The sequence below is a fragment of the Pelodiscus sinensis genome, chromosome 2 (assembly GCF_052426305.1).
Source record: "Pelodiscus sinensis isolate ZL-2025 chromosome 2, ASM5242630v1, whole genome shotgun sequence".
Lineage (NCBI taxonomy): Eukaryota > Metazoa > Chordata > Testudines > Trionychidae > Pelodiscus > Pelodiscus sinensis.
Window position 1 is genome coordinate 21,163,258 of NC_143053.1, and position 23,270 is coordinate 21,186,527.

Genomic DNA, 23,270 nt, shown 5'->3' on the forward strand with positions numbered 1-23,270 from the left:
TCCCGGCTTAGAAAGGTTCAACCTGTAGTGCTCTTAGAAGTCACATCTTTGTAGAGCACATCACCCCAGTGTTTAAACAAACCCCTACACACAGGACAGGAATTTTATACTTTAAATCCTGGCCCTGATCTAGTGACTAGGACCAGGAAATACAATTCAGTCTCTGATCAATACTCCTGTGATTCACCTTTACTACCCACTATCTCCAGAATCTACAGCCAAATTCTGTTCTCACTGACATATGTGAAAATCTGGAGAAATTCCAGTAGCTTCAAAGCAGTTACTTTGGATTTTCACATGTGTAACTGAGAGCAGAATTTGGCCTTACTTCTGTTGCACAGCCACCTCAGACTGAAATTTTTATTTACCCTTTAAGTCAGTAAAACTTCCGATTGATGTTCCTCAAAGATGCTTAAATATAGAGTATTCTATCTGGAACTAATTTGTGAGTAAGTAGGGCTGTTGGTTTTAAACATACTAACTTCCTACTGACACAACAATTCAGTTTTAACAAAATCTAAACAACTCAAAGGCTGAAAAAAAGCACAATATTTGGGTAGAACAGTTTTCATCAAGAAGCAGGTCGCTTATTTCTTTGTATGCACAAACCGAATGTCTGAAGGAGATCTTACTTTTCATATTGACTTTGTAGACCACAAGTAGCACGGTGCCTGCTGTAGAAACGATTTTCCAAATCAATTTTAGTTTCTCCAATGAGGTCATCGGCTCCAACCAAGTCATGGTCATAGATCAGGACAGAGAGCATAGATTCCTTAGGGAATGTAGCCTGGATTTCAAATGATCTAAGGCAAAAATTGATAAGATTTTTCAGACAAATTATTTTTAAAAGCTAAAAGCGTCAGTCAAATAGGTATAGAAAATGCACAGTATACCGTTATCAGTTGTTGTACTTTGTGAATATAATTATTATATTTCTGTCTACCTGGATAGATGTGGTTTCTCATATAAATATCACTGATGAGACAATAATTTGGGAATACTTTATCATGTTCAGCATAGTAAACACATGTAGCAAGTGAAAAAATGTAACATTTTATAACTGATTAAAAATTCTCTACTTTTGCCTGCTTAGATTTTGGGGTGCCCAATTTTAGACCCCTTTGAAATAAAGACACAGTCAGATGCCAGATGAAGTCAATAGGAGCTGTTGGTTCCCAGCACCTCTGCAAAGTAGACCATACTCGCAAGAGTGTCAAATCTGGCCCCAACTGTGAGTGCAGAGCACCTGAAAATCTAGTCTTGAGCACTCCTGAAAAGTGTCCAAAGTAAGGCACACAAAAATTGACTGGCACATAATCAAAGGCTACTTTTGAAAACTGGGCTCTGGGTTGGTTCTAGAAGTCTGAGAATGTTTTATAGTGATATTCAGATTTAAAAACACTAGCACAAATTTTGGAAATCAAGTTTAACCATCACTGGATCCATTTCACTTTAAGCCTAATTAATCGCCTCATTAATCTGAGAGGACAAGATAATTTGATGCATCAGTTCTTTTGAAATAAAAAGCCTTCTGCAGATTGAATTTCAGGGTGTGTTTTACTAGCATAAAAATTGAATAATTTTTAATCACACAATGTGACACAAATTCTTACAAGTTTAATTATAAAACATCCAAACACACATAACATTGTAAAGGCAGAAATCATCATGAATATTTACATAAAGCTATCACTCACCTTCCAAAAACTGGGTTTAGTTGTTTGGGGATGTAATTGGCTTGGTCTTTAATTTCAGTTTTGCCTAGTCTGAGCACAATATAGGGGTCTGAGGTGCCCTCTGGATCAGCTGGACTAAGATTATAGGCCTGATAAAAAGAAAAGACTGTTTCATAAAAATCCAAATGCTTGGCTAAAGGCAATAATTAGATGAGATGGTTTTCTAATGGAGTTGTTTTTTGATGGGTGCATGGAACATTCTGGAAACAATAAATGCTAAGCTAGTCCTTTCTACTAAAATATGAAGAGACACTGAGAAAGAAATGGTTGGAGATTGCTTAGGGGCTAAGTGCAGAGTTGAAGAGAGCAGCCAGAATAGTCCCTGCCACAGTTGCTGATCAGAATGGAATGGGTGAGAGGAAGAGAAAGTTTCACGAGGCATACCTGTGCCGATCAAGAAAGGCTTCTTTGTCGACGCGGCGCGTCCAGACTGCCCCGATCTGCCGACAAACAGCTGATCGGCAGAGCGGGGCAGCCATTTAAATTTAAATGAAGCCGCGATTATTTTAATCGCGGCTTCATTTCCCTCTGCCGATCTGTCTAATCTACATGCCTCCGTCGACGGAGGCATGTAGTCTAGACACACCCTAACAGAGTTTAAAGAGAAGCTAGATAATTTCATTGAGGTTAGGTCCAAAAAGACTATTAGCCAGGAGATAGAAATGGTGTCCCTGGCCTCTGTTTGTCAGAGGCTGGAGAAGGATGGCACGAGACAAATCGCTTGATCATTGTCTTCGGTCCACCCTCTCTGGGGCAGCTGGTGCTGGCCACTGTCAGCAGACAGGCTACTGGGCTAGATGGACCTTTGGTCTGACCCAGTACGGCCATTCTTATGTTCTTATGATTTATTTTCTGCTTCTCTCATTTTCTCACTAATACCTAGCTCTCTCCTCTGACTTAGCAATGTCCAACCATGCTTCTTCAGTATTTGACTTCCTAATTCCTGCCACCTGTTCTTTCAAGTTCATCATTCACACTCCTACTCTTTTGCTTTTTCTTCAAGTTATATTCTCCCATTCTTTCCTTCTCCTAAACGTGTTCTTCTATTTTTGTCCCTTTCTCTCTATGATCATTCCAAAGTAGCCCCTAGAGTTCCAAGTTCCATTCCAAGTAGCCTCTTTCGCTAGTCAACTTGCATTTTTGTTTACAATGAGAAGTCCTTAGGTGCTGTAGATTATTGATTTCTAATATGTGAATGAGGCTTTTCAGAAGCTACACTATGTAGAAACTAAAGAAAAATAAGTCTGACATACAAATCCTCCATTATTTCAAGGTAGAAACAGAAGCGGTGCACTTACCCTCACAATATACACTCTAACCAGAACTTGGACCGAGTTATTCGGTGGTATCCCCTGCAGAACTTTAGGTTGTCCTCCATCCATTGAACTGGAATCTTCAGGACTTTTGTAAATGCAGAAAGAGCCCTGTGGACATATAATGTTTTATTTCCCTGGAAAAAACAACAAACCCAATCAAAAAAAAAAAAAAAAAGTCCTGGTCCATAGACATTTCCTCACAAATGCAATCTGTACAGGCACATCCACATTTTTTCACAAAGGAAAAACATTTAATAAGTGACCAAATCATGCTTCTGAAAATATTTCTGATGTTTTGTTAGCTTTCCAAAGCACTTCCTTTCAATAACTGTATTTAATCTTGTCAAAACATTCCCAGAAATAACTGCAAACTCCTAGTCACAGCAATATTACATAAGTAAATGCAACAGCTGTGGCTATTGCCATCTTCCAGACACCAATCTAAGGGTCACCATTTTGCTCTGAATCACACCTGTGTAAATTAAGAGTCATTACTGGCTTAAATGGAATTCTATTTGCAGCTTTGTGAGTGAGAACACCATGCCTCTAGCTATGCAGTAAAAATTTCAGCCCCCATGTATGCCACAGTATTAACTCATCTTACTTAAATAACCATTATTACCTAAAAGCAATTAGCAAGTCATTTTTAACAGAGATTTGCCTCATAGAGAAAGAATAATCAACAGGGTTCTTTAAGTCACTAATTCCTCTGAAGTATAAAATAAATCATTTTTAGATCACACAACTATTATATTAATTGTGCTTTGCAGATACTTGCATATTCTCATATGGTAAGTTGCATTGTGTTGTGGAAGGGAGGAGTGTAGAAGGCCTATTATTTAAGCTAGATTAAATAAAGTACCAGAAATCTTACTGAAGAAGTAAACTTGCATGAGCAGAGAGGCTGGACTGCATAACATAATAGGTCAGTTCTGGCTCTAATAATTATGAATCTGTGATTTAACTCAGCTTTGTTGTTATAAATCAATATCCTGATTAAAAAAGATAGTAAACATTGTGGTCTGGAAACTGCCTCTGTCAGTCAGATAACAGGAGAGAATAAATAGCAATCCTCCTTTGTTACAGATGGTTGCTTTGGATCTAACAGGAGAATTAATGATGTTAATAGCAGATGGCCAGTGTAATTGAAACTCATTTTCTGTACACCTGGAACGTCACTGAAAATATGCATTTCTCTATATTACCGTGTATCTAGTCAGCATTGAAACTCACCTTAAATTTTCCTATTATTCTGTCCTCATAGTCACTGTGATCTTCATCAGTGGCTTTGCCTCTGAAAAGGTCAAAGGTTTTCACCCAGTCTTCAAAGTTATTAAATTCACTCTCCAAGTCTCCATCATAGATCTTTGAAAAAGGGATTATGCTCATTTCACAAGACACAGCAGAGGAAACAGCGCCACTGTTGCATTAACTGGTGATGTAAAATTCAGCTCTGACTCGGTGTTAAGGTTTTATAAAATCAAGTGCTCGTAAAACCTTTTGGTGACCAACAGAAAAATATCCCATTTCCCACCAGGGAAGATAATTTATAAGAAATTCGTCTCTGGGGTAGAAACCCAAATACTGTAGCATTTTATTAATGCATAAGAATCTGAAAGCAAGATGGATAAGAAAAGGTGCTGGGGGCAATCTTATCTAGATAGATAGAGAGATTAGATTGCCTAAAAAAAGATCTTTACCATCTTCTCTAACTTCTACAGCATGGCTCTATGTGAAATCAAAAATAAACAAAAGGGAAATGACTATCTAAATTTCTTCTCCAAATGGAGACTTTTCCATTCAAAAATGGAAGCAAACCATCTCATTGATTTGTATATTGGTTTTCTATCCCTTTTTATTCAGTGTCTCTCTCTAAACAGACCAAATCTTTTCCACCCCTTCACATGTCTTGTCTCCAATCATTTCCCATGGCGAGGGAATGGAGAAAGGAAGACTCAGAATCGCAGGGGTTAAAGAAAGCCTCTGAGCCCAGCTAGGCCCATCCCACTTTACCTGCAACCAGGCCTGGAGGAAGGAGAAAAGAAAGGAGTCTGGCTCAGTTTGGGGCTGACTAGCAAGGAGGCAGGAGCTTGGTTTGTTGATCTGAGGGCACAAACCAGAATCTGCCCATCTAGCAGCCATAGGAGCAAGTAAGCCCCCATCCCAACTCCTTGAGGAAAAAAGAGGGGAACCTATTGAGAAGCCCCTACTAAAAGGAATCTGGACTCTTGGGGCCATGCCCCAAACTTAAGGACTTGAATAGGGAGTGGTTCAGAGTTCTTGGGCCAGAAACCCAGGGGAGCTAGGGGCCAGTGTTCTTCCCCACTTTTACATCCACCTATTCAGCAATCTAGACACTGGGCTTTGCAGCCTCCAGGGACCAGCCACACCATGTCATCTTTTCTTTGACTTTCTAGATCTGAATCCTTCCCATGCCACTCATGTCTGGAGTGTCAACAAGGCTCCTCACTTCCTGTCTGTAATGCTGAATGCTGGAATGTTTACCTTGCTGTGTTTCTATAGCTTAACTTTCCTATGAGGATAAGATGTTGGTCTGTCACAACTCCTAACCTGCAGGCCTAGTGGACTCCTTTGCATCTGATCCCTGCCCTTTAACCTGTCCAGCTTGGGTATCAGAAGTAAAAAAAACTTCCACTAGTGTAGTTCTCAGGGTCATTGGCACACACAACCCTTCCCCCTGAGTCAAGCTGCAGTCATCAGGAAAGACACTCTGCTGTCATTCCACCTTTAATAAGATACAGTCACCAGACTCATACTTGTATTTCTAGTGAGGATCTACTGTCATTATATCAAATCCTTTCAGCATTAATGTCTATCCCCTTCTTTATACACCCTAACATTTCTGAAATTCCTTGTCATCTGTTCTCCTAGTAGCCACATTTCTTTGCTTTCATTAATATAAAAAGATATTTTAAACATAAACAGTCAGATAATAAATGCATAAGTTTTAAGTGTGCTTTGTCATGATGATAAAGCGTATACATGTATGTGATTAACTGTACTTCAGGTGCAATAAGAGAAGAAAGGGAAAGGAAAAGAGACTGTGATTTTAATATTTATAGTATATGCCACAAAGGTGAAATTCACCCCTGTGCGGAGAGGCAGCACAAGAAGTAAGCCAGCCCTGCTCAAGTCTCACTTAGGGCAAGCTCTCTGCCCAACAGTGAATTTTGCCCAACACAAATAACCAGACTTACAACAACAAAGCATTTTTTACCTTCAAAGTTGCTAAATTTGGTTCGTCTTCCTTTTTTTCCTCTTTGAACAACTTTTTTCGCTTCTTCTTGTCTGGTTCCTCTTCAATTACTAATGATACATGGCCAGATGTCTGCCTCGCTAGAGAGATTAAATGACATCATTTAGATTTAAAGAAGCTGCAGTGATGGATATACTTCTAATGGCTTAGATAAGTCCTTAACATAAATCTGAGGTTCTTACTCCCTTTCCTCTCCTCCTTTATACTTCTCTTGCCCTTTCTCCTGCCAACCCAGTCAGAGACTCCTCTCCTACAACTGAACTCACCTGATACAGCATTACTCCTCTCATTCTTTTCCCTATCAAACCCCTCCCCTCCCCACATATAGATACCACTATTCTTTCTCATTTTCCCTCAATCATCCCAACAGATCCTAATACCTTTCCAAATGTGAAAAATTTGAGGTGAGGTCTTATCAAGATTGAACACCATTGCCAAGATGCCTACTGCCTTCAGATCTTATATGGACCAAGCCTTCCTCAGGTCAAAGACACCAAAAATGCCTCTAACTTTAGGAAAGCCATGGAGAGTAGGAGCTATAAAAACAGCAACTTACTCTGCAGAAACTGCCTACCCGGTTGACACTTTTCCATTGATTTTGACATATATCAACAAACGCAGGAGATGCTTGTGGGATCTTACTTAATTATTTATCCAAACCTTCAGAAAATTATTCAGGTTTATTTTTTGGTTGAAGTGAGTATCAGTCCTTTCAAAAGCGACGAGGAGTCCTGTGGCACCCTATAGACTAACTGAAGTGTAAGAGCATAAGCTTTCGTGGGCAAAGACCCACTTCGTCAGATGCATGTCACTTGCATCTGACGAAGTGGGTCTTTGCCCACGAAAGCTTATGCTCCTACACTTCAGTTAGTCTATAAGGTGCCACAGGACTCCTCGTCGCTTTTGCAGATTCAGACTAACACGGCTACCCCTTCAGTCCTTTCAATTTATTAAAATAATTAATCTCTCTCTCAATAGATATGTATCTATTTCTTTCCCTCTCTCCCTTCCAATCACCTTAGTATTTAGGCAATGATATAGAACATATACAAAAATTCCAAGAGCCTTTTTCAGTCTGCCTGGTCAAAAATAATGGAAAATCCTAGCACAGGGGTTGGTAACATAAGGCACTTGTGCCATAAGCGGCATGTGAGCTGATTTTGAGTAGCACACGGGCCTGCGTGGCTGGTGGCTGCCTCGTGTGCTGCAGCTGGGACTGGGTTGTGGTGAGACTGTCCCTGCGGAGGCAACCTCACCCCGGCCCTGATTCCCACTCCGCAGCAGCCATGCGGTCCAACTGGTAAGGCTGTGCAGCTGTCTCTGGGGGCTAGGGCTGCTCCAGGAGTGGCTAAGCCACGTGTGGGAGTGGGGCACCACCGAGCCAGCTGCTGGGATAAGCTGGAGCTGGGGTGCAGCGGCCACAGGGAGGAGAGGAGCTTGCCATGGACCTTGCCACCATCACGGCTGAATACCCCGGGGTCACCCATCCGCCCACCTCCACCTTGCCCATTTCCCTGGACCCCACTCTCCCAGCCACCATGACCCCAGCCCACATTGGTGATCCAATATTGCACACCCCCTGCAAGATTGGAGCCAGCACCCAGCTTCCTGCGGAAGGGAGCACTGAGGCTCTGCACTACATCTGGATTCCAGGGAAGTACGTGTGCGCTTCTCCTTCCCTCCCCACAGGAAAAGCCTGAGCAGAGCCCAGAGCAGGAGACTAAGCAGGGTGCAAGGTGGAGAGAGCCCCTCCCGGTAGAGCAGCGTGGCACAGGGCAGGAGGGTTAAATCTTGGTGTGCCACTTCAAAAAGGTTGCCAACCCCTGTCCTAGAATAATTGTCACCAGTAACATTTGTAGAAGTCTATCTATGTTAAGGCATTTTTCAAGACTATCACTGTATGTGGATATGTCCTCAAAACTTTCTATAAAGTTTCTTTTAGGTGGCTAGGTATAGTCCATGCATCAATAGAATTTTGACTGCTAACTGAAATTTTGGTCTGCTGCCACATTCAAAATGATAATGACTGACATTTATGTGGTGCCTTTCATCCAGAATGGTTGAAAAATGCTTTGCCAACTAGAAATCATTTCCACCTCTAGTAAAATATAGCCACCATAGGATGGGAAAAGCCATCACTTTTAGTGTGAAGTGCAAGTCTACATAGGCATTACAAATATTTATTTCCTTTCTCTGCCTAGAAATAGTCGTGTTAGGAAAACGATCGGCTAAAGGTATGGACCCAAAATTTAAAGAGGCTCATTTTTGGATGGGATATAGATGTAGATTATTATGGTAGTAATCTTTCTATAACATCTAACATTGTAAGATTTCCATACTTTTGAGACTGAAATTTACAAAGAATTGCTCATGCAATTTGAACATTGTTAAACCCAATCCTCCAAATCAGTTTTGTATCTCAAAAATCTAATTCAGATATAGATTAAGATCTGAACACTGCCCCTTTCACAATTTTAGAAAAAACAGACACTGACTATAAACAGCATAAAAATGTTCTTGAATTAGCACAGAACAAGGAATTATAGTTAGTAAACATGTACATATACAAATATTTTACTCACTGTTGTCTGGTTTCTCCTCATTGGGATACATTGCTGTTACCTTTCAAAAGAAAAACAGAATGGTCAGACTCCTAAATATAAATGGAACACTAAAAATGAAGCCACTTTGCATAAATCTAATTTTTAAATACCACACATCTATTTAAGTATGGGGCTTCTGGGGCCCTTACCTTTTTCATTTTTTCCACAGAAGCATCATACTTTGACCACCAATCAATAACATTTTCCGCAGATTCATCTGCTATTGTTCTCTTTTTTCTTTTTGTGGATCGCCGGGTGGATTTTCTTGAGTCCTAGCAAAGTATAAGGAAATATTGTTGGACTGTAGTATTATCACAGCTATTAAAAACCAGCTTAGCTATTCAAGTGAACAGATGTAAGTGGAATGGATTTTACTCTTTGAGAAGCACATTATTTTGTTTCTCTGTCTTTATATCCTATTAGAGAATCTATTGGGATCCTCCAGTTATTAGCCTTCTGCTGGTATCTAATATTACAATTTTAAAATTTGGGACATTACAACAAGAGCAAGCTATTTAAAAGGAAGATCTACCTTAGAAAGAATTACTATATTCGGAAGAATACAGACATCCTGATACCCTTGGTTCCCGCCAATATCACTGCATTTGCTGATACATTCGGAACTTTCAATATTATCAGCAATTGAGTTTTGAAGACAACTAAGACTCTGAATAGTCACCAAGAATTCAGTCATTTTGCCCTTCGAAAAGATAAAGAGTCTGATCCCACAAACCAACTACTTATGCAAGTAGGTCCAGTGACATTAATGGGATTACTCATGTGAACAATGACTGAACCCTGTTAAATTGTGCATTCAGCCTTTCACACTAATAAAGAATTGACACTTGTAGCTGACATGTATTTAGCAGTGCTGCTACAAATAGAATGGCAGCAAAGATAATCTGTATTAGACACAGTTACAATACTGGCTGTGTCTGTGGATGAGTCCTTTGCAATGCATGGGTACAAGAGTGAGGGAAATATAGCATTGTTACAGATGTGTACATGTTGTAGAGGTGAGACATGACTGCCTTTCCTTGTCCTTCAAACTGTGAAGAACATTGGCAACATCTAACTACCAGTGCATCCAATGGCTGCAGGAAAGAAGTGGCTACTTTATCCCAATCCAGAAAGTGTAGCTGAAATGGAGCACAATGTCAAACAGTTTTGGCATTCCCTCCATTTTATTTGTAAGACAGAAAGAAAGACAGAAATAAATTAGTTCCCCATCTAAAAAGTGATAGTTTATAGAGCTGATCAGCTGCATAGGAACTAGAATATATTCTGCCAGTCATGCTGACCAATATTGTTTCATTATTCTTTCTCCATCTGTCTGTATGCACTTGTTGTATATTGTCTTATATGTCGATTGTAACGTTTTTGACACTGGGACTTTTTTTGTCTGTTTGTACAGCATCTAGCACAATGGGGTCCTGGCTTCTGTCTACGGTTCCTTATTATTATTAACAGCTAGCAGATAAGTTTAAGCTAAGTTCACCTTCTGCTTTGCATCTTTTGCTGGTTCAGAGGATGAAGATGTAGATTTATGTACAGGTAGCAATGAAGAAGTAGGTCCAGCTTCTGCAGCAACAGATTTTGCTGGAACTGGTTCTTGCATTGCTAATGCAGCTGTACCATGCTCTACAGCAACATAAATGTGCTCTGCTGAATATGGTTGTGGTTCAGGTGACGCAGGCAGTTGAGGTGACTCCGGAGAAGCTGAAACTAGAAACATAGCAAGTTGGTAAGAACATGCAGAAAAAAAAAACACCCCAAAAGACAGTCATCCTGTTTGGGTCTCAAGACAATATGAATAATGATCTCTCTTAAAAGTCACACAGGGCTTGATCCTGCAAAGTCCTGAGCCCTCCAGCTCCAGTCCAGTAGATTCCTTAAGCATGTTGTTATTCCCACTGCAATAAGCTATTATCATCTGCTGTTTTAACAGATATTACCTTGTCATTGTACTTGGGGATAAGAGTGATACTGAGTGTTTACCTTGGTCAGTTTCTATAGTGTCCACTGTTGTTGTAGGAGCAGGAAGCTCCGGTGGTTTATATAAATATTGCTTAAGGCAATTGATGGTGTGTGTTCCAACAAGAGTGCTACGGCCAAAAGCTCTCCAGTCAACCACGCAGATGCTGAGTGGTGGATGCAAAAGCTCATTTTCAGGCAATTCCTGGAAGAAAAGAAAAAAGAGCAGCATGAGAGATTTGTTTGCCTCACTAGTGTCCAGAAAAATGTCCTGAAGTGCTGATTCGAGCACCCCGACTCCTGGGGTTCTTTATCCATCAAACAGGGAGAGCATGGGCAGTGAAGTTCTGTCCACACTGCCCTGCCAACCCCACCTAGAAAAGCAACCTGGCTGGTAGGAAAGCTGCTAAAAATGTGTCAGGGAAAACAGAAAAGTCTAGAGGAATCAAGGCAGCATCGGAAATCAGGAAATTTATGAGTTCTAATGACCTCTCTTGTCAGTGACTTAGCCAAAGTAATTTCATTTGACTGCCTCAGTTTACCAGCTGTAAAAGGCAATAATTTACAGGGATATAGTGGGGATTAACTAGGGAGTCTCAGTTTGAATACGTAAAGTGCGATAAAAATTAAATACACCACAGGTATTTTGATATTATTACTGGTGCTCAGATGCCATTGTGCCTTATAAAAGCTTAGACAGACTTATTTCTGTTGATGTTGCCAGTTAGTACAAATCCTCATCCACTGAGCCCTGAATTAAAATGACACTTCATTTTGCAGGAAGCTTCAAAGTACTACTGGCCAGGGCCAAATTCCTATCAACAACCTAGCAGTTAAAGGCACAAAGCTCTTGGGTCATAAGATTTTATCAGGGTTATTTTTAGTAAAAGCCAAAGACAGATCACAGGCAATAAACAAGAATTCACAGAAAGCTGATCTCCGCTGTAGAGGGGGCTGACAGCCTGAGTTTTCCACTGCCCAAGGCTGACAGCCAAAGCCTCAACATCACAGAGGCCATGAAAAATCACGGAAGCTGTGACCTCGGTGACAGACTTGTGGCTTTAGTCATAACCTATCCAGCACTTAAGCTGCCCGGCCTGGCAACAGCACAACTGTGCTGAAAAAGTAAAGAAAATCAAACTTTGCTATAGCTTGTGCCTTCCGCTGAGCCAAAAGAAGACCATGAAAGAGAGCAGCACTGCATGGTACACACCACTTCAAACCTGTCTGTTTGGACACTGAAGTTGGGATTGTTCTTGAAGCTCTGGATGACCGATGATTTAACTCCTTTTCCAGCACATTCGATGAGAACCTGTGGGCGGTCTACGGAGAGAAGCTGGACCTTCTTCAGCTCCCGAACACCCCAGAACAGAACCTATGGCAGGTGGAAGAAAAGCGGTCAGCAAAACATAGGCAGGAGTGGGCCAGACTTACTCACAATCTCCTCACAGTAATACACAGGTAACACCAGGAGTCATTGACCAGATTCACCAGTATGCTCCTGCCACTTTGTGCCATTCAGATGATGCACATCTGCCAGAAAGAGCGGCTGAATCTGGCCCCACTTATCTGCATGAAATTGTTCTAACCACCTGTCAGTGTCTGAATTAAAAAAAAAAGACCTCATATCTTTGAGCTGAACATTGGGAAAATTAAAAACATTAAACCACTAACAAGACATAATCAGTAAATACTGATTTTATTTTTAACAATTCCCTCATCTGCAGGACAAACATGAGTCCCTATTAATCAGAAAGGCCAGATTCTCTGCTATTGCCTACAACAGAACTACATCCTTTTTTACCAGTTGAGGAAACAGCCCATGGTATTTTTCCAGGATTATTATTTCCCTTGTATGTTTTATGTTTTGATTTACTGCATTCCCGTCCTAGAATTCACATGGAATTCCAAGTTTTCTAGCACACAGGTACTTATTAGCAATACAGTTATTTATGCTCTCACTTTAGAAAATAGCATTAAAATGACAATAATTACGGCAATATAAATTACAATGCCAAATCATTCAGGAGTCGACAATAGGTAATGTCTTGACTGAGCAATATTTAAGCACACGCCTGAGTATAAGAACATGATTTGTCCCATTGATATACATGGAATTCATGTGATTAAAGTTAAGCATATGCTTAATTAATTCAGGCCTAAAACAAAAAGCATATTTTTAAAAAGATTTTTCCCTTTGTCCAGTGAACAGTTGTTTCTCTTCCTATTTACCTTTGAAACAATTTGACTTTTTGATCTCTCTCCCCTTCTTCCCCATGCTTGATCCCTCTCCCCTCCTTCCCCATGCTTGAGTTCACACCCAATGCTTGAGTTCACACCCAAGCATTTCTGGTGACTGGCTCCTCAGCCTCAGCACAGTTCATATAATTAAAAATCTGTCATGAATTAGGAATCATCAAAGACAGGCAATTAAACACATTATGTGTAAGTACAGGACCAGCAATAGGAAGTGACACAAGATGGCCGGTTAGAATTCAGTCATTATTCTGACAAATGGGGAGTTGCCAGTGCTCCCTTACATTCTATAGAATGAAGTGACGTTTGGCCAAATTGCAGCTGCTGTTCACAGGGGGCATGTGAGGGGTTGGGGAGAAAGCAAACTACATGCAGGAGGCAGCCATCATTTGGCTGCAAGTTTTGGGAGCAGAGGAGGGGTGGCTAATCTTTAGCCACTAGCAACACTAGTTTTGGTGGAGTGGGGTAGGACTATACCCATCTGCCTCCATCCAATGCTGAAGGGGAATGAAAGAAGGCCAAGCCATGACCTAATTGTTCATACAAGCATCTTCCATACTCATCTGCTGTGACTAGAAAGACTGGTTGCTTATACTACAGTAACTGCAGTTCTATGGGTACTCTGATCAAGGTGTGCATATGCTCCACACACCTGGGACCAGAACATATAAGAATGGCCATACTGAGTCAGACCAAAGGTCCATCCAGCCTGGTATCCTGTCTTCTGACTGGCCAATGCCAGGTTCCCGAAAGGGAATGAACAGAACAGATAAGCATCTAGGGTGTGTCTAGACTACAGTGTTTTTTCAAAAAAAATGTCACCTGCGTCTAGACTGCTGCCGCGTTCATTTAAAATTAAATCAAAAGAACGTGGCAGTTTTTTTGACGGCGAAAAACCTCATTTTAGGAGGAATAACGCCTTTTTTATAAAGTGCTCTTTCGAAAAAAGGTGTTATTGAATGCAAACAGGGCTTTTTCGAAAGAGAGCATCCAGACTTTGCTTTTTCGAAAGAAGTGGTTGCAGTCTAGATGCTCTCTTTCGAAAGAGGCTTGTAGTCTAGACGTACCTCTAGAGTGCCTATACACTGCACCATTATTTCGAGATAACTAGCATTATTTTGAAATAACAATGTGAGCATCTACACAGCTATGCCATTATTTCCAAATAATTTCAAAATAATGGACATCTTATTCCAAAATCTGTAAACCTCATTCTACAAGGAATAATGCCTATTCCAAAATAGCTATTTCGAAATAAGGCATGTGTAGATGCTCCACTGCTGCTATTTCAAAATAGCCCCTCACCAGGGTCACTCTAAGTTATTCCTCTCCAGTGCCTCCTGGGCCTCTAAATTGAGATAGCACGTCTACATTAGGGAAGTCTGCCTTGGACTAATTTTGAGGCTTCGCTGCACTGTAGATGTGCTATTTCAAAATAAGCTATTTTGGAATAACTATTCCAGAATAGCTTATTTCGAAATAAGCGTGCACTGTAGACATAACCCTAGTGATCCATTCCCCTGTCGCCTATTATTAGCTTCTGACAAACAGAGATTAGAGATAGCATTCCCGCCCACCATGGCTAATAGCCATAGATAGACTTATCCTTCATGAATTTATCTAGCTCTTAGATTTTTTCATTAGCAGTGTCCTTTAGTCCACGCCTGTGCCTCTCTCCCCCTCGTGCTCTGAACCTAGGATGGACAGGGTGGTGCACACTGATCACTACTCCAGCTCCTTTTCTACCATGAATAACCATGCATCAAGGATCCAAAGCGGAGGAGGAGGAGGGAAAATGGCAGAATCACATAAATTGAAGAACTGCAATTACTGTACAATATAAATAGCCAATTGTTCTACACTGAATGATGGTCCCTGGGTTTGTTCCACTCGAGCGACTCTGAGGCAGTATGCATTAGAGAGGAATGGTGAGGAACTCTGCTGTACTACAGCTCAGAAGACGGTTGTGCTGATGGATGCATCTTCTGCAGAAGCCTGTACCTAGGCATAATATCTTCCAAATGAACGTACCCACATTGCCTCTCCATGGATCTCCAGAAGAGGAACATTTCAAAGGGGAGTTACTAATGCAACCTGGGCTCTCACACCTTGTGAAGAGGGGTTTCTGCCAACTCATGGCAACTCATAGCAAAGCAGGATGCAGCCTTATAGGGTAAACTGAGGCAGTCCATGGTATTTCACTAAGAACCTATATTCAAATTCTGAAGACCTGTATAGGCCTCTAACCTCAAAACCTGTAAACTAGTTAGCCTGAGTAGAGGGCCCTTGGGAAGGCACAGTCACCCTAGCAACCACATTCCAAGGGGCCACACCCGCTGATACCAAAACAACCTTACTTACATGTTTTGCTTTAATCTTAGATAATGGGCCCATAAAGTCATAGATCACATCAGCGTGAGGCGCCATCACAGATCTATCATAATTTAACTAGACAAAGTTGCCATTTAATTGGTTGTTGATGTTGGCTTATTTAGGTTGTTAAGGAAAACTACCTGTATTAGTGATAAGGTGTTTAATTCATGATGGTTGGAGATGCTATGTAATTTTTCTTAGTTTATCGGCTTATGTGCTCAATTCGTCTTTCTGCTAGAACTTATCGAATTGCTTCCCCTCCATCCATCAGCCCCCTATATAATGTACTGTAATGTTGTTCTTAGGCAGCGTTCGCCAGCCTAATGAGCTGAGGGACACATCACCAGCGCTGCGTGTAATAAATCCTCTTGCCTGTTTTCACCGCATGCAGGGTGTCCAGACTTATTTCCAACAAGCCTGAAATCCATTAAAGAAAGCCTCTGTGTGGAGACAGCCTTTCTAGTTATATATTTGGCAAAAGAGACAAATAGTTTGGAAGGTTTCCTGAAGGATTATGTTTTCCTCAAGCAGAAGGTCAAGGCTGATTTCCAGTCCTCTGCTGGCTTGGGGCTTCCTTGTACTGAGTGGCCAATGGTGTGGTGGACCAATCATAGTGGGCACATGTGGCCACGCCTCCTCTTCTCTGCTGTGCATGCTCCAGGTGGAAAACAGACAAAAAGAAGCAGCCCAGCTCAGGTAATGAGGTCTTGCATGAGGAAAGACGTAACCTGCCAATTCCTAAGACATGCCTGGCAGAGTCTAACAACCTGGATTATGCTCCAGGTGATGTGCAGACTGCAGAGACAGCTGGGAAAGCCAAGCTGCCACTCTCTGAGACAGCTGTTGAATGTTCTACATCACAGCCCAGAATTCCCCACTCAAGGGCCATACACTAATTAGTATTTTGCCCTGCCCAGAGGGCTATTTTCCCAGGGCATCTGCCAGCCACAACCTGGAAGTTGCAGGATCAACAGACTGTTTGTTTTGCTCCAGCTCAGAGGCTGCCAGACTATAGACTGTTTATTTTGCCCCGCCCAGGGTTCATATCAGGGGCGGCCCTAGACTAGCTGCCAGCAACTGGTGCCCTAGGCAAACCATGCAATCGGTGCCCCCATCTCCAAACCCCTCAACGATATTGCGCCACCATTTAGCACCCCATTTAACTTGGCGCCCTAAGCAACCGCCTAGTTCGCCTATATGGACAGGCTACCCCTGCATAAACTAATTCATATTTTGACCTATCCAGAGTGCTAATTTCCCCAGTTCAATTGCTTGGCCCTGCTTTGCAGGATCACAAAGCTATTTGCTTGCTTCATCCCAACCTGGGACCTATTGCGACTTTTTTAGTTTGTAAGGGGCCATAGGTTTCACCCTGCTTGGAAGGCCCGTTCTCTCAATGCCACTGCCAATCCCAACTGAGAGCCGAAGGCTATAGCCCGTTTATTTGCCTTGCCCTGCCCAGCAATTTCAGATGGCTTACTGTTGTGCCCTGCTCAGAGGACTAAAGACACAGACTGTTTGATTGTTCTGCTGCCCCAGCCAGGAGACTGCGAGGCCCAGACTGCTTGGCCCACAGACTGAGACTGGTTCCATACTGGACATATGGGGACTCATTACAGGCCCCATACTGGAGACCTTCAGAAGCCTTACTGAAAACAGACAGGCAAAGACTGAATGAGTGTTGTGCGTTCCTGAGGTTATGTCACAAACATCTGTCTTCTCACTGAATACACTATCCCCATTGCTGCACACTGAAAATATAGGCTGTATGCAAGTCAGAAACAGTCAATAAAATTACACTTTGCAAGTTACCTCTACTCTGTATTTGCTTAAAACAGGCCGGATGTTGGCTGGAACTGGGTAGATTTGGCTGACATCAGGTGGATCCACTGGTGGAAGGCTCTCTGGACCAGAATCAGGAATCTGCAAATTGAAATAGTCATAATTCTTTATCACTGATCTGTGAAATATAGCCTCCAGTCCTCCTGGAAGTTGTCCATCACATACAGCACTTTCCGGCAACTTGGGCTGTCATGCAGACACAATATACACTCGGCATTGTGAGAAAGACATGCCTTGGAATCTTCTCTGGGCTGACATCAGGCCAAAGCACTTCATGGAAACAGGTCATTTTAAATTCACTAGTCTGCATGTAGGTATCTGACAGACTACCACCTTGTGTTGTATAGATACAGGAAAACTCTACAAAAATATAGTAATCCTGCCTAATAAAAATCTCTACTTACAGGCTCTCAAGACTACAGCAAAACTGTAGTTCCAATTCTCATTTTAAAATGTCACCTGGATTAAAGGCCACATACTTAGCAAGCAATCCAGATATTAGTACTTTACAGCCAGCCAAAATTTTGAAACATGAATCGAAAAATATCCAGTAGACCACATTTGATCTCTCTCTGAAAGTGATCAGGGCTCTGCTTGTTCTGCTAGGCTTTGTTTCAACAGGCCACCACCCATTTTGGAAGACCTGTCAAACTAGAGATGTGTCATCTATGTTTGGGAATGCTCATCTCCGGTCCCAAATGTCAAGGCTGGGCCCTCTCCGTATACAGCACCTTAGCAAAATGCTTCAAGCAAATGGCCTTTGTATTGTGCATCAGTGCATGTGCATCTATATTCAGTCTAGGAATAGAAAAGAGGCTGGTACTCAAATTTGCATCAGAGTCCTCACTGGAGACAGGGAAATGGAGAGTGAGAATATTTAGTAATTATTCTGACTCTTGAATACCAACTAAATATCGATGTAAACACCTCCACAACCATGCTCTGGCTCTCTTGTCTTCTTGAGCTGCCTTCCAAAGGGAAGCTCCCTCCTTTATTCCCTTTACCTCCCTAATTTTCAGGGGCCAGTTGGTGCACATGCACTTTCCCATAATCTCTCTAAGGTGAATCTATGCCCCTGCCTGGTTTGGGATACCTTTCCTTCCTTATTAGTGCTGGCTGAGCCAAGGGGATACTGATCTCTTCTACCAGAAACTCAATTTCTAACCCTGACAAAATGGTGAATTTCTGTTTCACATACTGCCTCCTTTTGCTTAGGAAACTGTTTGGCTTTGTTATGAAACACAATACATAAAGAGGCGGCAATGGGACAAGATTAGAGAGGATGAATGTGAAATATCTGCTAGTTAACGAAGGGCAAAAGAAATTAGGTCAAATAGATGTGTCATGGCATGATAATGACCACACACAACTGAAAGGGGAAGGATTCTGGGAAAGAGTCATAGTAATGTAGTATTTAGAGTGCTTTATAATTATTGTCACTGAAACATAAAGGCTATGAGAGAGTCATAAGGGGATTTGTAAAGTTCATATCTTTTGTTTCTCTTAAATAGAAACCATGTCTCTCCTATGTGCTCATATGTGCTATGTGGAAAGTTCATTTAGTATGTGGAAAAGGAGATATTTTTCTTTTTACCTTGTAGGGGCAACAAACAGAAGAGGGTAAAACATCTCAGAGTGACAGTATTACACAGCACAGTGACTATGATAATAATACACTAAAGCAATAATTCACATTTATATACAAAAGTGCCTCTCCTCCATGACAATCCCAAAGCACTTTATACACTGAAATGTGGGATGGTTTCACCAGCCCTTCCCTAACAAAAGGGAAAACACAGCAGCTGTTTAATTACAGATATGTAGCTGAATCTCCTTTCTATTGCATCATAAAGCTCCCTCAACTTCTGTGGAATTGCACTGTTAAAACAAGAGTTTTTGCTGCAGTGCTATTGTGCCACAGTTTAAGATAAGAAGTAAAGAATTACACCATATTCAGCTGAATTTGCACAGGGGATTTTCAGTGACAGGAGAAATGAAATTACTGGAGGATTAAAAACTTTGGGAGCTAACAATGTAAATATTCAAAAACTCATCGTTTGGTATAAGCTTCTTGTAAACATTTTGTTAAAAAGCTGGCCCCTTTTTTCTTTAAAAAAGAGCTTTTTACCTAGTAACAATAATTCTATTTTCAGTCGGTATTGGGCCCATTCAAAATAAAAGGGGACTATGAGACTCTAAAGCTGAAATTTAAAAATTACCATTGGAATTTTCACATTTCTGATGTATACATTTAGTTTGAAATTTCAGGGAGGTCATTTCCAGATCATGTCAGTAATTATACAGATGGGAACAATTCCAAGATGTCTAGGCCAGCATTCCTGGCTCTCAAGAAAGGAGTCCTGTGATCTTAAATGACTGCAAATGATCAAGACTAGTACATGAGGTAATATATTTTATTGGACCACATTGTATTGGTGAAAGACAAGCTTTAAAGCCACACAGAACTCTTCTTCAGGTCTCGGAAAGGTAAATCACAGCTAAATGCAAAGTGGAACAGATTACTTAGCAATAAGAAGTTATCACATGAAGAGATCATTCAAGGTAGAGTGGCCCATTAACACCTCTGCAGTCATAGGACACTAAGGCTTTTTTTAATGCATCTTTTAGCAATATGGCCATGTCGATACAACCATGTAGCTAAAAGTCTGCAATATGGCCACTGTTTGTCAGTTCTTTTGCCAACAAAATGCTTCCACCCACAATGAGCAGTGCTCACATTGCTCACACTGTTGGCAAGAGAGTGCTCCTGCCGGCAATGCACTGTTCACACCGGCACCTGTTGTGAACAATCTGGTGTCTTTCAGCAGGGGGTTAACACTTCTGAAAAAGTTTTGTCATCAATCAACAGTGCAGACATAGTCAAAGAGAGGTTAGTGGGATACAGATTGTTGTCATAAACCACAAATCCAGTGCCTCTGTTCTGTCCATGATTATTAGTGTCTACAAGAGTCATGAATGTAAGCTTCCTGGCCCATTTTTTGAGTGTGTTGGGCATGTTTCCTTTGAGGATGAGGATTGATAGACTAGATATAGAGTGACTGCCGTGTAAAAGTGTTCACCCACAGATGAGAGCGATCTTTTGTTTTTAATCATTTTCCTCTGTGAAGATATTTGAGGGCATAGAGATTGTCTGGTTTCACCCACATAATTGATAACTGGGGCATTTAGTGCCCTGGATGAGATATACGGTCCACATGCTGAGACAGGCATGTGTAGGATCCATGGATCTTGAAATCTGTCTTGTGGGAGGTGTTGATTATTGTAACAGTGGCAATATACGCACTGCATAAGATAGCAAGTGTCCATTTTTAGCCATTGTTTCTCTGATCTATTTCTTTAAGTGTCTGCAGTGCTGTTATATGGTAGTGTTTCTCAACCAGTGGTATGACTACCCTTAGGGGTACTTGAGAGAAGTCTGGAGGGTACATCAACACAACTGAAGTTTGGAGAAAACTTAATTATTATTTTAAATTTTACAGCACTTTATTATTTTTGTACTTTTTACACCCAAAAATGTCATCGTCCACCCGGCTACTATTAAATTGTTTAAACAAATATGTTGCAATGGTAGAAAAAAATTGTGTGTCTGAAAACTGTAGGTTCTGGGGGTACTTATATACATTTTTTTTTTGAAAAAGGGGTATTTTATTAAAAAGGTTGAGCAACACCGTTATATTTCAATCAACTTTAACTCTTTTGCACTGACCTGGAACGTCAGCAGTAATTTCAAAAAGGGAGCTTCTCTCATGTACATTTGTTACTCTAATTGTAAACTGCCTGAAATAAACAATAATTTGTACCTTGGAACAATCTCATGTGGCATGTCAGTGAAAGGGTTATTATCTCACAGGTACAGAGTGAATGAGTGATTGTAGATTTTCTGCCTACTGGGCATCATCAGGAACCCTTTGATATTGAAAAGAAACTGCCAGCACAGTTGGCCTCTGAGAAGACTTTGAAGCCTCTCATATATTTTAACACATCTTTTCTTGAATGATTCTTTAAGATCCATGCTCCTGAGCATTATCTGTGGTAAAAATAAGCATTATTTTGGGTATAATCACCAAGATAAACTATGATGAGTAGGAGAATGCTCAATGCCAGTGCTGGGTCATTTTTATTTTACTTTTGGCACTTTATTCAGGCCTTAGATATTTTCAGATCAGTCTAGCATGTTGTGCTGTTCCCCTTGTCCAGATAAAAGTAACATAAAACTGAATGTTAGTTCTCTTCTCTAGAAACATGGATTAGATGAAATATTGAAGAAAAAGCCCCATTGATTATGGTGCTAGATTCTGTCGTTAATTAAACCTTCTTCCCCCAATAAACTGGCAAGTTTACCTCATTGGAGTTATTTAGGTTTAATTGGGGAAACAATTAGCTTTAACGTGCAATTTTACTCTGCCAAGTGTCTATACAAATTACATCATGGGTGTCTGTAATTGATTCCAGAACAAATCTGTCAGTTTACAAGTAAAAAGACATTTCTTCTACCTATCAGTCCAGCAAAGTTTGCTTGGGGTCTGGAAATCAAATTGTCTTAAATCTTGTTTGTGCATTTGCAAAGACATGCCCAGAATTCAGCTCTGCAGCTAGAAACTGATTAACAAATCTATTTCTGAGCTACAGCTAGAACAGAACCCAGTTAGCTCTCCCTTAAACACATTGCCTCCATAGTGATAATACGAGCAAGCAGTAGAGGGTGAACCTCTCTAATCTGGCACCTTGGGGACCTGGTCAAGAGAACTTGCCAAACCACGGGAGGTCAACATTGTTTAGCAGCATTACCAACACTTCCACTGCTTACTGGACTCGTAGAAGACATTTAGGGGTAAATTAGAACTAACTAATAGCACAGAACAGAAAGCCAGGGCTGGTGGCTGCAAATTAACATTTTAGGACCACAGGAAACGTGGCCACCCCCATCATAAGTGGACATCTGGCTACCTAAAATCATGACGGACCACGGATGTTGCTGTACTGGACAGGTTCAACCTGTAGTAACAAATTATTAGTGTTGTTATAAACATAGGACTCTGAAAAGACATGGGGAGCAGTAAGAAGATGCCATTTTTACACAGAACAAAGCCGCTTGCGGCCAATAGAATCAGAGCAGGGTAAAACCAGTGTAAATGTGAGGCTAGAGGACCCAGACGGCTGGCAGCTGTGAGATCAGGGGCATTGTTTATTGCTCCAACTGTGGGATGAGTAGGAATAACACCTGCATCTTGTTCTAGGCATATGAGATATAATGGAAAAAGGGTTCAATTCTCGTCTCTCCTGGATGCACTGAGTTTAACAAGTGATGCACCTGCCTGAATGAAGGCAGGACTAGGACCACGGTGTCTCATTGTACCCCAAATGCTCTGGCATGCCCCAAAGGTGAATGTAAAGAGTCAAATGATTCTAGCTCACCTGCAGCAGCTCAAATGCAGCAAGAAGATCTCCCCCAGACAGATTTCCACAGTGCACTGGGTGATAAGACAGTTTAGGTGGCTCATATTTCTGATCGGCAAGTCTCACCACAGGAGCAGCCACTGTTGAGCCAATATAGTCTGATTTACCCTAGATAAATAAGGATACATGCTTCAGTCTTTTTTGGAAGTGGTCTACACATAACAGCAGCCACAGGAACCTAGCTCCTCCCACCCTAGAGCCAAATGTAGGAAATGATCTTTTAATAGTTATGACAAAACTGCCCAGTGAGACACACAGCAAAATACAATGGAGGACAACAACTGAAATGAAGTAGGGTGAATTTCTTTAAACTCGTCTGATGTTTACCAAGGCCTGAGTTTCACATTTCAGCAATTCTGAAGGCAATGTCCTAACAAGCAGTGAGATGGTCCCAGATTTCTGTGGGCTGGAGTTA

General features: G+C 41.2%; 1 protein-coding gene across 1 annotated transcript in view; it reads right to left on the minus strand.

Annotated features, from left to right (window-relative positions):
• FER1L6 (fer-1 like family member 6) overlaps positions 1 to 23,270 on the minus strand; it is a 92,785-nt gene that overhangs the window by 19,522 nt on the left and 49,993 nt on the right. Inside the window, exons 22-33 of the mRNA XM_006137479.5 lie at positions 22,814 to 22,963; positions 17,348 to 17,458; positions 12,120 to 12,281; positions 10,931 to 11,111; positions 10,431 to 10,657; positions 9,082 to 9,204; positions 8,912 to 8,951; positions 6,291 to 6,409; positions 4,286 to 4,417; positions 3,035 to 3,160; positions 1,698 to 1,825; positions 633 to 803 (exon numbers count right to left, since the gene is read on the minus strand). Coding sequence (XP_006137541.5) covers positions 633 to 803; positions 1,698 to 1,825; positions 3,035 to 3,160; positions 4,286 to 4,417; positions 6,291 to 6,409; positions 8,912 to 8,951; positions 9,082 to 9,204; positions 10,431 to 10,657; positions 10,931 to 11,111; positions 12,120 to 12,281; positions 17,348 to 17,458; positions 22,814 to 22,963 — 1,670 coding nt within the window. The remainder of the gene's footprint in view (positions 1 to 632; positions 804 to 1,697; positions 1,826 to 3,034; positions 3,161 to 4,285; positions 4,418 to 6,290; positions 6,410 to 8,911; positions 8,952 to 9,081; positions 9,205 to 10,430; positions 10,658 to 10,930; positions 11,112 to 12,119; positions 12,282 to 17,347; positions 17,459 to 22,813; positions 22,964 to 23,270) is intronic.